Source organism: Oncorhynchus nerka, linkage group LG18, assembly GCF_034236695.1.
Source record: "Oncorhynchus nerka isolate Pitt River linkage group LG18, Oner_Uvic_2.0, whole genome shotgun sequence".
In the NCBI taxonomy this organism is placed as follows: Eukaryota; Metazoa; Chordata; class Actinopteri; order Salmoniformes; family Salmonidae; genus Oncorhynchus; species Oncorhynchus nerka.
Window position 1 is genome coordinate 30,327,903 of NC_088413.1, and position 18,502 is coordinate 30,346,404.

An 18,502-nucleotide genomic window follows, 5' to 3' on the forward strand; every position below is an offset into this window, starting at 1 on the left:
TAAATAAAGGTGAAATAAATCAAATTAAAAAAAAGTTGTTCCCAACCTCTTAGGTTACTGTACCACCAACTATATTTCTCTGCCCGGAGTAACCCTGATTTAACCCCTCATGTGCATTTTACCACTAGTCCTATGGTCTCATGAGTCTTCTCATGTGCCACCTGTGGACAGGCCAAATAGCCCCAGGGGTCCTACTACCCCTGGTTGGGAACCACTGGAGTAGAGTATAGTACAGTAGAGTATAGTTCAGTACAGAGAGTACAGTACATTTATTGTACTGTACCTTACTGTAGGGCTACTGTACTGAACTACTTTACTGTAGGGCTACTGTACTGAACTACACTATACTTTTCTTTACTTTACTGTACTGCACTCTACTGTGCTTCACTGTACTGTACTGTACTGTACTGTACTTTCCAAACATAGATGTCTATGGTTGGTTCAGATTTGGTCTGTGGATGTTGAAATCAAGGCCGGTCCGGACTAAAAAAACGATGTCTGTGGACGATGAAATTAAAGCCAGGGCGAACTGACCAAATTTCACCGACTTTTCAATGTCCATGGGCTTCCGGTGTCGGTCGGTGCTCAGTGGGTGCAGAAGCTGGTTACAGTAAATGGAAAGCGAGGATGGGTGTCGGTAAATTCCAGGAGAGGTCAAATGAACTGGATCTGTACACAACAGTATGACAGTGGAAGGGAAGACAGTAGCAAGTGACCTAGCTATGGTTTGTGGCTACTATGATTTCCCATTGTAGCCAATTCAATTGCAATAATTCCGTTACAGATTTGGTAACAGAATCATGAGTTTTAATCACTTTATAATTCATGAACAAAAATGTATATCAGTAAATACACTAGCTAATTGGTATGTCTATCTTTACTTGTTATTTCTGGGAACTTTGCCTTGTGCCTTGAAATTAGAAAACATCTTAAAGATACAGTATGTGGGTTTTTGGTAAAGGAATTTCAAAGCACAAGGCATTGATTCTTAAACTTGCAGACGGCAAATAATTCATCCCAAATTAAATATGGGTTGATATTACATTTACATTTACATTTAAGTCATTTAGCAGACGCTCTTATCCAGAGCGACTTACAAATTGGTGCGTTCACCTTAAGACATCCAGTGGAACAGCCACTTTACAATAGTGCATCTAAATCTTTTAAGGGGGGTGAGAAGGATTACTTTATCCTATCCTAGGTATTCCTGAAAGAGGTGGGGTTTCAGGTGTCTCCGGAAGGTGGTGATTGACTCCGCTGTCCTGGCGTCGTAAGGGAGTTTGTTCCACCATTGGGGGGCCAGAGCAGCGAACAGTTTTGACTGGGCTGCGCGGGAACTGTACTTCCTCAGTGGTAGGGAGGCGAGCAGGCCAGAGGTGGATGAACGCAGTGCCCTTGTTTGGGTGTAGGGCCTGATCAGAGCCTGGAGGTACTGAGGTGCCGTTCCCCTCACAGCTCCGTAGGCAAGCACCATGGTCTTGTAGCGGATGCGAGCTTCAACTGGAAGCCAGTGGAGAGAGCGGAGGAGCGGGGTGACGTGAGAGAACTTAAAATATTAGTTGGCAGGGGGACTTTACTTCTACATTATTGTGTTTAGATGTATTTCTAATACCTTTAACCTCTACGGGAGCGATGACCCTCCCTGTGGAACGGTTGAGCTAATGTGTGCTAATGTGATTAGCATGACGTTGTAAGTAACAAGAACATTTCCCTTGAAATTCGTTCCTATGAACTTCATGTTGGTGCTCATGGGTCCTTTTTATGGAAATGAACTACTGTATTGTGGGTAATAGGCCCGATGCTCAGGTGGTCGTATTTTCATTGCGTTTACTTGATAGCTACCTATACAAATAGCTAGCTAGAACAAAGTGTTAAGATAAATTCATTAAAAAGATTAAAAGCAATACAAATAAGTTCTCCAGTAGGCAGTCTCTCAATTCAATTCAAGGACTTTATTGGCATGGAAAACATATGTTAACATTGCCAAATAAAGTGAAGTAGATAATAAACAAAAGTGAAATAAACAATAAAAATGAACAGTAAACATTACACTCACAGAAGTTACAAAAGAATAAAGACATTTAAAATGTCAATATTATGTCTAAAGTACAAAAGGGAAAATAAATAAACATAAATATGGGTTGTATTTACAATGGTGTTTGTTCTTCACTGGTTGCTCTTTTCTTGTGGCAACAGGTCACAAATCTTCCTGCTGTAGTACGCACACTCCCTCTCTCTCTCTCTCTCTCTCTCTGCCCCTCTCTCTCTCTCAATTCAATTCAATTCAATTCAAGGGCTTTATTGGCATGGGAAACATGTGTTAACATTGCCAAAGCAAGTGAGGTAGATAATATATAAAGTGAAATAAACAATAAAAATTAACAGTAAACATTACACATACAGAAGTTTCAAAACAATAAAGACATTAAAAATGTCATATTATATATATATATACAGTGTTTTAACAAAGTACAAATGGTTAAAGGACACAAGATAAAATAAATAAGCATACATATGGGTTGTATTTACAATGGTGTGTGTTCTTCACTGGTTGCCCTTTTCTCGTGGCAACAGGTCACAAATCTTGCTGCTGTGATGGCACACTGTGGAATTTCACCCAGTAGATATGGGAGTTTATCAAAATTGGATTTGTTTTCGAATTCTTTGTGGATCTGTGTAATCTGAGGGAAATATGTCTCTCTAATATGGTCATACATTGGGCAGGAGGTCTCTCTCTGCCCCCCTCTCTCTCTCTCTCTCTCTCTGCCCCTCTCTCTCTCTCTCTCTCTCTCTCTCTCTCTCTCTCTCTCTCTCCACCTCTCTCTCTCTCTCTCTCCACCCATCTCTCTCTCTCTCTCTGCCCCTCTCTCTCTCTCTCTCCACCCCTCTCTCTCTCTCTGCCCCTCTCTCTCTCTCTGCCCCTCTCTCTCTCTCTGCCCCTCTCTCTCTCTCTCTCTCTCTCTCTCTCTCCACCCCTCTCTCTCTCTCTCTCTGCCCCTCTCTCTCTCTCTCTCCACCCCTCTCTCTCTCTCTCTGCCCCTCTCCCTCCCCCTTCTGCCACTTTCAGGAGGAATGGATCTCCAAGAGATATTGGCCAGATGCATTGAATTCCACTGTTGCTAAACCGATTAAGATTAAAATGGCTTTTTCCTAAGGAATGCATCAGTCATGCTGTAGTTGATTACGTAAATATGTATTTCAGCAGTTTGTTTAGGTGTTTGTTTGAGTTGAATAGGGAGAGTATTGACGACTAACTTTTTCTCTATCACCTCTCTCTCGCTCTCTCTCTCTTTGATGCAGGCTCTATTTTCACCAAAGATGTTTCCCTCTGCCTCGTGTTGACCATGTCACAAACGCACAATGGTGCCCTTCTCAAGAGTCACAGCCAAAATGGTGTTTGACTGACTGGTCCGAAAAGGTAGTCTCACTTGGCCAGACTTACACACAGGCATCGGATGGGAACGAGACTTCCAGAAGGGTAACAAAGGTATCAACTTCAGTCCAATTACATCATACCTTAACCCCTGACGTCATGCCCTAGCGCCGTACCATAGGTGTCCATATCTGTAAAAGTACTCGAGCGATATCCTATGTCAATGTATGGTGTGACAGATTACTGCTAAAATAGATGTAATCATTATGCAACTTACTGTTGCATTCTAGTCCGTCTGAGTACGATTTAGCCAATTCTGCTGTAGTAGAATTGATCAATGGAATGTTTTTGCAGATACAGTGAGTTTAGGGGATTAAACAGGTAACTTTCAGATGACTTTGGCTTTGAAGGGGTGGCAGGGCGGGGGGGGGGGGGGGATTTAAGTGGGGAAAGACGGGGGGAACTGCTCTCAGCAACATCAAAGCTCTACTTACCATTAGAGCAATTTTAGCAGCTTAGCTAATAGTGGTAGAGGATTGAACCAGAGGTAGCATCTGAAGAAATCCATGTCTGAGTGTCAAATGGCACCCTATTCCCTATATAGTGCACTACTTTTGACCAGGGGCCCATACATTATCTCACTATGTACGGAATAGGGTTCTGTTTGGGATGTAGCACATGACTACCGACGACAAGAATGCTGCGGAATTCTCGTGCTAAACCACAAGTAGAGCGGAGAGCCCACTGACCTAACTCTCCAGAAATGTGCTTAGCAGCTAAAGCTTCACCACCACCACACAATGAAGTCTATGGAGAGAACTGATGAACAAGTGTTTATCTGTATTTTCCTGAAAATATTGAAATGAATGGAAGATACTGTATCTCTCTGTCTTGGTGGTTTGAAATGACATTCTTGAAAGGGTTTTGTGTGACCTTTAAAGAAGTGTCTATTGGTTCGTTAGAATGTACAGGTAATTGCCAAATTAAGGGAAACACCAACATAAAGTGTCTTAATAGGACGTTGGGCCACCACGGGCCTCCAGAACAGCTTTAATGGGCCTTGGCTTAGATTCTACAAGTGTCTGGAACTCTATTGGAGGGATGCGACACCATTCTTCCATGAGAAATTCCATAATTTGGTGTTTTGTTGATGGTGCTGGAAAACGCTGTCTCAGGTGCCGCTCCAGAATCTCCCATAAGTGTTCAATTGTGTTGAGATCTGGTGACTGAGACGGCCATGGCATAGGGTTTCCATATTTTTTTGCTCATCCAACCATTCAGCTCATCCTACCACTTGTGCCCTGTGGATGGGGGAATATTTAATCCTATGGGGGCAAAGCCATGGTAGCCAAAATAATGGCCCAAATAATAGCCTGCACAGCATTTTTATTCATGACCCTAAGCATGATGGGATATTCATTGCTTAATTAACTCAGGAACCCCACGTGTGTGGAACTCCATGCTTTCAATATTGCTACGGATACAGTTATCCTGTGAGTGTGTGTGTATCCTGTGTGTGTTTCTTTTCTCTCCTTCTCCCCTCACAGGTGAAAACCATCACTCCCCAATCAATCATCAATCAGAAGACACACCTCCTCCTATTTCCTACCCTATCACAGTTCCTTCCCCATGGTTTAAAAACCCCATCATTTGTTTGCTCTGGAGCAATCTCTCGCTCAATCTCTCGCTCAATCTCTCGCGCAATCTCTAGCTCAATCTCTCTGTAAATGCCATGTCTGTAGGTCTCTGTGTTTCACTCTCGCTTTGTGTCTTAACCTCTCTTTTGTTTAAGCACCTCATAGCACTTTGTCATCACCTGTGAGTATTGTTTTTGGTTATGGTGTTTGTTTGTTGCTGGTGGGAAAAGGGGGAAACCAAGACAAGTCGCCCATGGGCATACACTACCCGTAGGTGAACTTTGTTAAATACACTAGTTAGAACTGGGCGGACCACCCACTGTATTTTTGGTTAGTTAGTTAGCTGTTGTTAAAGTAGGCTAGTCTAGCTTAGGGGTGTTTTTGAATACTTATTGTTTCTTTCCTTGGGTCCAGCTCAGCCCCTTTTCCTGCTCCCCCCATTACCGTGTGTTTATAAATAAACCTAGAGTTTGACGGTAGATTTCTGTTGTCGTGGTTATTTCGTGCACACTTTTACTTTGTCACAATAATAATTTGCATGAGTTATGTTACGGGTCTCATTACCATCCCCCCTAGACTGTCGGGCCAAAAGGGATTCGTAACATAAGTGGAGCCTCGTCCGGGATCTGTCATAACTGACACCCATGCCGCTCATGTAGATTGTTGTAGTGGTATAGTTCAGTGTTGAGCGTCATAGCTGAAGTAGCATTAGTGTTTGCTATTTTCTTTGGCACTTGTGAAGTAGTGTAACATGACTACTTTTGATTTGAAATCCTTTTTGGATAACCCTTCGTGGGAGGTTTTTGACAAATGTCGTAGAGTTGATTTAATGACCTTGGCTGACCATTATTCAGTATCGATTCCGCAGAGTTTAGTTAAGGCGGAGGTTAAACGGCTAGTATTAAATGTATTGTTGGAAGAGCAGGTGCTTGTTTTACCGCTGCCTGAGCCTACTACCCCTGTAGGGGATGTTGCTGCTCCTGTAAGCCCATTGGTGTCTGATAATGAGGGCGAGGCTAAAACACCAGCCACATTGTCCCGTTTTGATCGACTCTCCCCACTGTCAAATGGTGATGCCAGGAGGGATGTCCATTTAGCACAGTTCCAACTGGAGGTGGAAGAGAGAGCCCAAATTAGGCGAGAGACTCTCCAGTTGGAGATGTGCAAAATAGAGGCAGAAAAAGAACGAGAACAACGGCATTTGGAGATGTGTAAAATTGAGGCAGACAGAGAACAAAGGCAGTTGGAGTTCAAAATGCGCCAGATGGAACTGGAGGCAGAGACAGCGAGGCTAGCCTCCGGTCCTACTGTGCCTGTTTGTGAGCCGTCCTCAACTGCTGTGTCCTCAAACACGTTTGACATTAGTAGGCAGATTGCCTTAGTACCTTTGTTCAGAGAGTCAGAGGTTGACTCCTATTTTTGTGTATTTGAGCGTATAGCCGTAGCATTGAAATGGCCTGAAGAGGTATGGTGCCTATTACTTCAGTGTAAATTAACTGGTAAAGCCCAAGAGGTTTTGTCAGCGCTACCTCTGGAGGACAGTTTGAATTACGAAGTGGTCAAAGCTACTGTTCTTCGTGCCTATGAGCTTGTGCCTGAGGCATACCGACAGAGATTTAGGTCTCATAGAAAGTCTTCTAGTAAGACTTATGTGGAATTTTCTAGAGACAAGGGAAATCTGTTTGATAAATGGCATGCTGCTAGTAAGGTAACTGATTTCAACTCTCTCCGGGAGTTAATCTTGTTGGAAGAGTTTAAAAATTGCTTACCCGAATGCATTGTAGTTTACCTAAACGAACAGAAAGTATCCTCCCTGGCAGAAGCGTCTGTGTTGGCAGACGAGTTTGTGTTGACGCACAAGAGTGTGTTTTCGGCTCAAACTGAGAGTAGAGCCACTGAGTTTCCTACCTTTAGCCCTAGTCGGCCAGCAGTAGTATATCAAGCACGCCAGAAGAATGAGCGTCCCTGTTTCTATTGTCATAAAGTAGGACATATGATTAATGATTGCTTCCTGCTTAAACGCAAACAAGGGATGCCTCTTCGTGCCAAGCCACCAACAGGTGTTGCTCTAATTCGTGCGGTTGTGAGGTCTGCAACAAAACAGGTGCCTCAGGGTAACTGTAGTTTGAAAGTCTCAGTCCCCGACCGCAGTTATGAACCATTCATTTTCGAGGGGTTTGTGTCCCTAACGAATGACGAAGCGTCTCAGCGACCGGTTAAAATCCTTAGAGATACTGGTGCGGCGCAGTCGTTTATATTGTCAGATGTGTTGCCCTTATCTGACGATACATATTGTGGTTCCAGTGTGTTAGTGCAGGGTATTGAAATGGGTTTTGTCCCAGTGCCATTGCACTTTGTGAAAGTACACTCTGAGTTAATCAGTGGAATATTCAGAGTGGGGGTACGTCCTATGTTGCCAGTGAAAGGTGTGACCTTTATAATGGGTAACGATATTGCCGGAGGAAAGGTAGTACCAGTATTGGAAGTATTGGATAAAAGTGACCACTCTCTCTCTAATGAGCTGGCACAGAGTTATCCACATGTGTTCCCCGCTTGTGCTGTCACTCGTGCTCAGGCACGACAAGAGGGGGACGTGATAGATTTGTCGAACACTGTTCTGTTCAAAGAGGTTGATCAAGAAGATGGATTGTGTGATACCTCTGAGAAGCTGATCACCTCTGACAAACAGCCCAGGAAAGAATCAAAGAACGTTGAACTTATTGCTGATGCAATACAGTTACCAGTCACTCGTGAGCAGCTGATGGCTAACCAAAAGGTTGACAACATGCTTGCTAAATGTTTTTCTAGTGTTGTCTCATTGGAAGATGTGAAGAAGAAGAACGTGGCTTACTTCATTGATGGTAATCTCCTCATGCGTAAATGGAAATCCCATGTTGACGCGGATGGAGATTGGAATGCTGTTTACCAAATAGTGATTCCTACAGCCTTTCGACAAAATGTGTTATCCCTTGCTCATGATCACCAGTGGTCTGGTCATTTAGGAATCACAAAAACTTATGATCGGATCCTTCGACATTTCTTTTGGCCGGGTTTAAAACAAGATGTGGCTCAGTTCTGTCGGACATGCCACACATGTCAGATAACAGGAAAACCAAATCAGGTTATTCCTCCCGCTCCTCTTTGTCCCATACCTGTCATAGGTGAACCATTCGAGCATGTGGTGGTTGATTGTGTCGGACCGTTACCGAAGACAAAATCGGGTAACCAGTTTTTGTTAACGATAATGTGTATGGCTACAAGATACCCCGAGGCCATTCCTCTGAGAAGGATTACAGCCCCGGTAGTGAGTAAAGCCTTAATAAAATTCTTCACGACATTCGGGTTACCTAGGGTGGTACAAAGCGATCAAGGTACCAATTTCCTATCCAAGCTCTTCAGGCAGGTGTTAAAATCCTTGTCAATTACGCACCGTGTGTCAAGCGCCTATCACCCAGAGTCTCAGGGTGCACTTGAAAGATGGCATCAGACACTGAAGTCTATGCTACGTAAATATTGTTTGGAATCTGAGAAAGATTGGGATGAGGGAGTTCCTCTAGTTTTGTTTGCTGCTCGTGAAACTGTGCAGGAGTCCCTAGGTTTCAGCCCGGCTGAACTGGTGTTTGGTCACACAGTGAGAGGACCAATGAAAGTCCTTAAAGAACAGTTTTTGTCCCAAGAGTTGTGTACCAGAGATGAGAATGTGTTGGACTACGTTAGTCGCTTTCGTGAGCGCCTACACCAAGCTTGTGCTCTCGCAAAGGAAGCTCTGTCTTCCTCACAGAGGAGCATGAAAAGACACTATGATAAAGAGGCTGTTTCTCGTCCACTACAGCCAGGTGACCAAGTACTGGTGTTATTACATGTTCCAGGATCTTCACTGTCAGCTCGTTTCTCGGGTCCTTATTTAATTGAAAAGAAAATAAGTGAAACTGACTATGTGCTTCAAACTCCTGATAGACAACGCCGATCTCGTGTGTGTCACATTAACATGTTGAAAGCTTACCACACCCGACCCATCACACAGTTAGAGAGTTCAAAAACAGAGGAAGGTACTGCTGTCTCCTCTGCTACTACTGCTATGATAGTGGACTGTCATATTGATGATGTTGATGGCTTGGAGTTGCGCAATACTCAGCAGCAGTGTGTTAGATTGCCCAACTCAGAAATGCTGCTGTCTATCCAATCCGGTCTGGTTCATTTAACGGATGGACAGGCCAATGATATTGTGAGGCTACTATACAGTTTTCCATGTCTCTTTAATGACGTTCCTACTCGCACAAACGTGTTGGAACATGACATTAATGTGGGAAATGCTACACCTATCAAGCAACACCCATATCGTATCAACGCTTCCAAGAGGAAGATAATGAGGGATGAGGTGAAATATTTGTTGGAGAATGACCTGGCTAAGCCAAGTTCAAGCCCTTGGAGTTCTCCTTGCATTCTGGTTCCTAAACCTGATGGTACGTCCAGGTTATGTACGGATTATCGAAAGGTAAATTCTGTCACAATGCCAGATTCGTTCCCGTTACCCCGACTGGACGACTGTATCGACACTATTGGTGCTGCTAAGTATGTAACTAAGTTAGACCTCTTAAAAGGTTACTGGCAGGTTCCGTTAACTTCACGTGCTTCTGAGATTTCTGCCTTTGTGACCCCAGACAACTTCCTACAGTACTCAGTCATGGCTTTTGGGATGCGAAATGCACCAGCCACCTTCCAACGACTGGTTAACTCCGTATTAGCTGGCGTTCCTAATTGTAGTGCATACCTTGATGACCTAGTGGTTTATTCGTCTGAGTGGACAGATCATGTTGACTCGCTAAGGGTAGTATGTGAACGGTTGGCAGCTGCTTCTCTAACCCTGAACTTGGCAAAGTGCGAGTTTGGGAAGGCTACTGTTACCTAATCTCGGTAAAGAGGTTGGCCATGGACAGGTGCGCCCTGTTGATGCCAAGGTCTTGGCTATAACTGCATTCCCTGCACCTACCACCAGACGAGAGCTACGCCGCTTTTTAGGGATGGTTGGCTACTACCGTAGCTTCTGTAAAAATGTATCTGCGGTAGTTGCTCCATTGACCGATTTGCTTAGTCCGGCTAGATCATTTGTGTGGTCCTCTGATTGTAAGAGAGCTTTTGAATCAGCGAAAGCACTCTTATGTAGTACACCTGTACTTGCTGCTCCAGATTTTGAACAACCGTTCAAACTTGAGGTAGATGCTAGTGCCAGAGGTGCTGGTGCTGTTCTACTGCAGCAGGACAAGAGTGGAGTGGATCATCCCGTTTGTTATTTTTCACATAAATTTAATAAATGTCAAACAAACTATGCGACAATAGAACAAGAAGCTCTTGCTTTGTTGTTGGCTCTGCAATACTTTGAAGTATATATTGGTTCCAGTGCCCTACCCGTGATTGTATATACTGACCATAACCCCTTAGTTTTTCTCCACCGAATGTACAACCAGAACCAGCGCCTTATGCGTTGGGCGCTGATTGTACAAAATTATAATTTGGAGATCCGCCACAAAAAGGGTTCTGATAATGTGTTGGCAGATGCTTTGTCTCGTGTGTGAAAATGATTTCTGTATGTTTTGCAAGGTTGTGAGTATTCATTGAAATACTGTAGTCGCCACCCCTAGGGTTGCTCTTTTAAGGGTGGGAGTGTTACGGATACAGTTATCCTGTGAGTGTGTGTGTATCCTGTGTGTGTTTCTTTTCTCTCCTTCTCCCCTCACAGGTGAAAACTATCACTCCCCAATCAATCATCAATCAGAAGACACACCTCCTCCTATTTCCTACCCTATCACAGTTCCTTCCCCATGGTTTAAAAACCCCATCATTTGTTTGCTCTGGAGCAATCTCTCGCTCAATCTCTCGCGCAATCTCTAGCTCAATCTCTCTGTAAATGCCATGTCTGTAGGTCTCTGTGTTTCACTCTCGCTTTGTGTCTTAACCTCTCTTTTGTTTAAGCACCTCATAGCACTTTGTCATCACCTGTGAGTATTGTTTTTGGTTATGGTGTTTGTTTGTTGCTGGTGGGAAAAGGGGGAAACCAAGACAAGTCGCCCATGGGCATACACTACCCGTAGGTGAACTTTGTTAAATACACTAGTTAGAACTGGGCGGACCACCCACTGTATTTTTGGTTAGTTAGTTAGCTGTTGTTAAAGTAGGCTAGTCTAGCTTAGGGGTGTTTTTGAATACTTATTGTTTCTTTCCTTGGGTCCAGCTCAGCCCCTTTTCCTGCTCCCCCCATTACCGTGTGTTTATAAATAAACCTAGAGTTTGACGGTAGATTTCTGTTGTCGTGGTTATTTCGTGCACACTTTTACTTTGTCACAATAATAATTTGCATGAGTTATGTTACGGGTCTCATTACCATCCCCCCTAGACTGTCGGGCCAAAAGGGATTCGTAACAAATATACTTTGTATCCCTCATTTACTCAAGTGTTTCCATTACTTTGGCAGTTACCTGTATATCTGAATCAGTGTTCTGGCGTGCTGTAGCTGTATGACACAAAAAGAGGCTACAAATAAAGTATTGTCATCACCATCATCAACGTTTGTTTATGGGAGTAGATCTCATTGATGACATTCTCCCCTCTCTAGAGAGTACCCAGCTAGAGGACCCCCGGGCGGAGTGGAGGAAGGAGCAGGAGAGGATGTTGAAGGAGTACCTTACAGTAGCCCAGGATGCCCTGGTCACCCAGAAAGAGCTGTACCCGGTGAAATGGATGGATGAGGGAATGCATGGAAGGATTTATGGATGGATTGATGGGTAAATAAAATAATGACTGGATGGATGGGTGGGTGAAAGGATGGATGAATTAACAAATAGGATGAGTGGATGGATGAACAAAGGAACGCATGAATGAATAAATTAACGAGACTTATTTCCATTTCGGTCCTCATTACCAGGTCAAAGAGCAGTGTTCTGGTGACTAAGACACACACCCCCCCTATGCTCCTTTGATAGCCCTCTTTCAAAGTCACTGATATCTCTTCTTCCAGCCAGGGTAGCCAAAATAATGAGCAACTAGGCATTTTTATACATGGTCCTAAGCATGACGGAATGTTGATTGTTTAATTAACTCAGGAACCACACCTGTGTGGAAGCACCTGCGTTTAATTGACTTTGTATCACTCATTTACTCAAGTGTTTACTTGATTTACTTGTAGGGCATTGCTATTCCAACCAAAACTAAGATGGCAGCCAGTCACCATCCCTAAAGTATCCATCAGTGGAGGCTGGCGAGGGGAGGACAGCTCATAATAATGTCTGGAATGAGCCATCCTCCTCTCAGCAGCATCCACTGGTATTCATTTATCAAATGTGACAGACGATATGGAAGGAAAGTAGAAGCTTTTGGTTTTCTACTAATTTGATTCCTGCACGTTCAGAAAATCTGATCAAAAGGTCGGGAATGTCCCCGATCTACCAAATTGAGTTTGGAGATAGTGGGTAAAAAAACAAAAAGACGAAAGATGTTTACCCGCAGCGATGTGAGAATGATTCATTTCATCATATTGCGTAGTCAGCAGCACTGCAGAAATGTCACCCTTTCCTGAGCTATTCTCTCTTCCTCCCGCTTTCTTCTCCAACTCTTCTTGATCTATGTATTGCTTTCAACATCTATCAAACGTCCTGTCTTATTTACCACCCCACTGGGCTCACCACGTCATTTTAACGTGGACATTTCTGGTTGAGACGTTGATCCACGAGCCTTTATTCACCCCCTCGAAAAGACTGCCATACGTTTGCTGAATTCCCAATGATTTATCACTATGCTTTCAACTATCTAAAAGCACAACCAAATTCCAATAGAAAAACAATGTCAGATTTTTTGCTTCGTTGTCATCTAAATGTGTTATCGCCGCGCTCTCGACAATTTAAAAGCACGATAAAGTTCAAATGGGAAAACAATGTCAGATATTTTGCATTTATACAGCAACTTAATGTCTTATCACTGTGCTTCATCTAATAGCACAACCAAATGACTTGGATTGCAGTTGAGAATACATTGAAAGTGCATTTGCAAGTGATCAATGCTGTTCTCGATTCTGTGACATATATTTATATTGTGAAGATCTCCACAGAACTGCGACCTTTGCATGTTAGCTTGAACATACATACTTTCTATGATTACATAATTAGACTTTTATAGTTACAGTAACCTCAAAATGTGGCCATGGTTTAGTTACTCGTTTTAAGGTTTAACAAAAAAACTGTTACGTTAGTTTGTAAGATAGCCTTAATTTACTGTATTACAAGTCACATCGAATTGTGTTTGGTTGACAGCGCGACCAAACATCAACATTAAAGGAGATGTATCTAATGCTTTGATAGTTCCATCTGAACCACTGGATTCATCCTATTCTTTAACTTTTTTATTTTTGGTTTCGTTGGGAGATGTGAATCCAACATATAATTTGTTAAGTTAATATGCAAGTTAAGATTACATTTGACATCAACCAAAGCTTGAAGCCCAAGGCCTATCTATATGTAACGTCGATTTTGAGTTGAACCCTGGGTTGAATTGAAACAATAGCTGTTGACTGACTTCGCAAATGTTACATAGGCCTGAATGACTTAGATTTCATTTTCTTTGTTGAGCCTACCCTTTGGAATGACTTCCATAGCAACAGTGAATCTATTTCGTTATGAAAGAGATCTCTCAATAATAATTCTCATGATTGCACATTGCTAGTAGTCAGTGACAAATATCAAAGTCAAGCAGGACTGGTTAACACCCTGGATGAGAGACCAAATGGATAGCTGTAGATAGATTAACTCTCCAGTAGGAGGTGCTGCCTAGCCTATTGTTTTTTTCTGATAGTGGATATGACATTGAAGATCTAACATTATTTCAAAGGTACAAATTCAACATATTATATAAGGGTTTGCCTATAATTGAGATTACCATGATGATGTAATTCTGTGGTTGAAATGTCACCCTCAAAACAACAGTTTACATTGATGACTTTTTGCAAATCCAATGTATTATTCACATCGATTCCAAGTCACAATACGTTGACAAATGACATTGAAACAACATAGATTCAAACAGTTTGTGCCCACTGGGACCTCTCATCCATCTCCTCCCGCCCTGTCTCTACCTGTCTGTCTCTACCAACTTCTCTCTTGAATGTCATATCAACAATATCTCCGGCTCTGCCCTACACTGACCTGTCTGCCATGTATTCTCCTCCCTTCTGCCTGTCTCTCTATCTACCTCTCTGTATTACTCCATTGCTCCCTTGAATTTCAAACAATATTTCCAGCCTTGCCCTTCTGACCTGACTGCCCTCTCCGTCTCCTCCCTGGTCTGAATGAGCAGCCTGCGATGCAGGTCTGAATGAGCAGCCTGCGATGCAGGTCTGAATGAGCAGCCTGCGATGCAGGTCTGAATGAGCAGCCTGCGAGGCTGATGAGATGAGGAAAGGAAAGAGAAAGGTGCTGTGTACCTCACATCCGAAAATCACACAGACTCTGAGATAAAGACATATCCCAGCTCTGATCAGAGAGTGACATTTTATTCTGAAAGGGCCCACCTACAGGGGGATCAAAGGTTCTCTCATAAAGTAAAAAAGGATTCATATTGCCATGGACAGAAGTGAACAAAAAGGTAGCAATTGGTTGAGAATGGTTGGGAAAAGTTTGAGAAAAACAAAAAACATCTGCAGTCTGTGTATTCCTAGAAATATATTGTCTCACTATAGTTCCTTTTGAAGGGGAGATAAACCTTTTCCAAATATCTGTACAGAAAATGTGTCAAATTGCATCCTAGCCCAAAGAGAACAGGCAAGCAATTGAAATTGTATGAATAAAACTGGTGTTTTCCCCCCTGGCCCAGAGTTCACTCAAGGCGATGTCTTGTAGCCTACGTACCCTGTAGTGTGACTCCATAATGCCTTGCAGGATTACAGCTGATGTTTAACCGCAGGAGTGAAGAGCAATGTGATTATTTCACTAGCCACAAAAACAATGCTGTTAGTCTGTTACTTTTATTATTGATCTATGCGTGAGAATCAGCAGGTCTCTAGATAATCACGTGTTGCCTATCCATCAGACCTATTTACAAAGCTGAAATATGCACTGATTCACCCATAACAGTCAGAAATAGACAATGTAATTATATAACATATGCTATAACACTGATATACACTGAGTGTACAAAACATTAAGAACATTACAAAACATTAAGAACACCTTCCTAATATTGACCAGGTCAGTTTATGTCATGGAAAGAGCAGGTGTTCATAATGTTTTGTACAGCCAGTGTATAGGCTTATAGGATGCCCTTTACAAAAAGTTAACGAGCCACACCCTAATGGAGTAATTTATCTCCCTTATTCGTATCCCAATGACCTTTTACCACTTCAATATAGACACCAATAAAATACTTTTTTTTTGTATTACAGCAATCACAGATTGTCCCTTTAAAGTTATGCAGTTTTGTTAAACTTTCTCTATTATTATGTTCGATAATTATTTCCCCAAGTTTATGTAGATATTGAATTATCTGGGGACATATATTTTATTCTTGTCACTGTCCCATCATCCTATCTGCCTATATTTTGCAATGGTGCATATTTCAACATTCCAAAACTTTTTCTCCCAGTTCTTGCATAGAGCGACAGCGGCCGATAACAAAACTATTTAACGCGGCGGTGTAATGTGTCCCGCCTGTCTGGTATGGGGAACGGGAACGTGGGGATGGGACCAAATACTTCGATGGGACCAGTGGAACAAGTTGTCTTGACAACACACATTTTCCAATGGTGATGTCTTGGAAAGGGTTAAGCCGCAGGAATGCAACGCTCAGGAATGCGCATGCAAATAGATTTATGCTAATGACATGCTAATGTCCCGTTGGCTGGGAACGGAGTCAAGTCTGTCTGTCCCGGCCTATGTGTTCAGCTAGAAACCCAAGATGGAGGACAGGGGAACGCAAAACATGGATCTTTACTGACTTTTTTTCGTCGCTTTTTAGTATTCCATTGGAGTTTTTTTTTTTTTTTTTACCGTACTTATGGCGGAACTTTTAGAAGATGAACATGCCTAGGAAGGGGAATGGCCAGCTGCCGTTACCCGACGGCTGGGAAGAAGCGAGGGACTTTGACGGAAAAGTGTTTTATATCGACCACAACACTAAACAAACAAGCTGGATAGACCCGAGGGACAGGTAAGCAAGAGAGCGTCTGTTTGCGAAGTTTTATGAACAGTTGATTACACACTTTTACGACACAAAAGGGTTTCGAACAAGCAAATGCCTTGAACAATAACGTTAACGGTTACAGTCGCTAGTTGTATTTTTATAGTGTGAAACTATCAACACGCCTTTGCTAAGTTAACTAGCATCGCATAATGTTATTGCGAGAACGTGCAGTATATTTGAGCATATCTAACGTTAGCTATTGCAAAAACTCTGATAACTGATAGCTAGTTGCATAGTTTAGAGAAATTGAATTTCAGCTGGCTATGCCGGATGTAGCTTGCAGCTAGCTATAGTTTGCTAACTGGATAGCTAACTTTCTGATGCCATGGTTTGGTATAAATTCCTTACGATGCTAACGCTAGTTTCACAATTTCAATGAGGATTCAACAAGCCATAGCTAGCACCATTATTCTTGTGAGCTAGCAAGCATATCAAACCAACGTGCTCATTTTATGCAACTACAGCAAACTCGTGAGCTCTGTTGTTGCTGAGATTCTAGAACTTCTACTGCGTATGATTCCATTTGATCAGAGACGCAAATAGGTACAAAATAAAAGCAATACTAAATTTATTACAGTAAAATAAGCTATCTATGAAAAGGCAATTACAATGCTAAACTCAAACGCTAGGAAGAAAGTGGAGTCTCCTACACTCTCTGAAAGGACCCTGATAAGAATCTATGCCACTTTTTTTTTAAAGCTCCAGCTTCCCTAAGTTATCGTTTTGGCTTTTGTAAATGTTTGATTAAATTGTCATGAAAAATATGGTAATCTGAGATCCCCCAAATGTAGGGGCTCCCGAGTGGCGCAGCGTTCTAAGGCACTGTATCTCAGTGCTAGGGGCGTCACTACAGACCCTGATTCGATAAACAAACATTTAACATGCAAAACACAATCATCTTAAACTGTAGCATATTTGATTGGCATATTATTATAGGCTAATTTCATGGGGAGGAAGAAACCTAACAGCCCATTGCTTTCAATAATAGGCTAATTCTGTACATTAGCCGGTATTGACACGCACACTTAATTCAATTGAGGTCTTTCTTACCAGGGTTTTATTACATTGGGTTCACCACACGACACAAGCCACTTATGACAAACCATTAAGCTCTAATTATGAGGATAATTGGTCAGAAAGTACGGCCGTAATGGAAGGATGATGCCTGACTGCCCTATGGAAATGTGAGATTCGTTCATGCTAATTTAGTTGTACGTTGGTGTCAAGTCATGCATAGATAGAACATGATTAAACACTTGATTAAAACGCTCAATGACTGAACCATTCTAGTCATTAGCCTGTTATTTAATTCAATTTGCTTCATATCAATCGCAACAGTAGTCCTATATTGTTGTCATATTGACGCCTCATATGTATGTCAGATGTGTGTTGCTGATTGGAGTCTGAAGAGAAGGCCATGTGACACTGTGCTGTAAACGGATGTTCCAGTCTGCTCTCACTCAGACCCCCCTAAGCTTAACGAGTGAGGGTAATTGAAGCCAAATGCTTCTATAGTGTGTCTTAATGCCTTATATTGTTAGAAAACTGCTAGCCTATAATAGGTGGCATGCCAGCCATTCCTATGAGGCCACCACCAACACCACCAGGCATTGTTAATGATATCCATCAAGTTGCTCTCACTCAGAAACCAGCAAATCATCATTATCCACGGTTCCCTCCCTCCACCTGAACTGCATCTAGATTCTACACATTCTAGAATATGAACCTTCTAGAATGATAGACTAATTCCTCTAATTCTAGAACGGTGTTAATCGGGCAAGAATGCTAAGATGCCGTGTCGGGGTCGAAGGGAATCATATTCAACGCCTTTTCACAATCTCAATCTTGGCCCAGGCTCAGAAATCCTAATGATATTCACGACCCTAAGGACCTTGCCGTGATATGTTGAGGGGAAGAAATCATATATTCTGTAAACACATGTTATGTAGGTTTACTATTAGGCTGCTATTGGTTCTGTCCCTGTATTGTCTGTCGATACATTGTTGTGAATAACATAACGGTTATAAAGATAGTGTGTACTGTGATAAGAGGGTTCACCTGACTAATATATCCTCTGTGTTACCGGCGGCCGTAGCTTTGGCGCCGTGCCCTGTTTCTTTCCACCTCTTCCACACCTCACTGTCCTCTTCAGGAGAGACGTTGCAGGTAGGCACAGATCTAGGATCAGCTTCCTCATCCGGCCTACTATGCACTTTGAGATTCTTTACTTTAAAGAAAAGCGTTATACAAGTTAAAATAAATTATTATTATT

General features: G+C 42.4%; 1 protein-coding gene across 2 annotated transcripts in view; it reads left to right on the forward strand.

Moving 5' to 3' along the window:
* The first annotated feature begins 15,793 nt into the window (after positions 1-15,793).
* Positions 15,794-18,502, forward strand: part of LOC115145626 (protein WWC2-like) — a 36,499-nt gene continuing 33,790 nt past the window's right edge. For both annotated transcript variants that reach the window (XM_065003933.1, XM_029687138.2), the window contains exon 1: positions 15,794-16,197. In XM_065003933.1, coding sequence (XP_064860005.1) covers positions 16,064-16,197 — 134 coding nt within the window. In that variant the 5' untranslated portion in view covers positions 15,794-16,063. The remainder of the gene's footprint in view (positions 16,198-18,502) is intronic.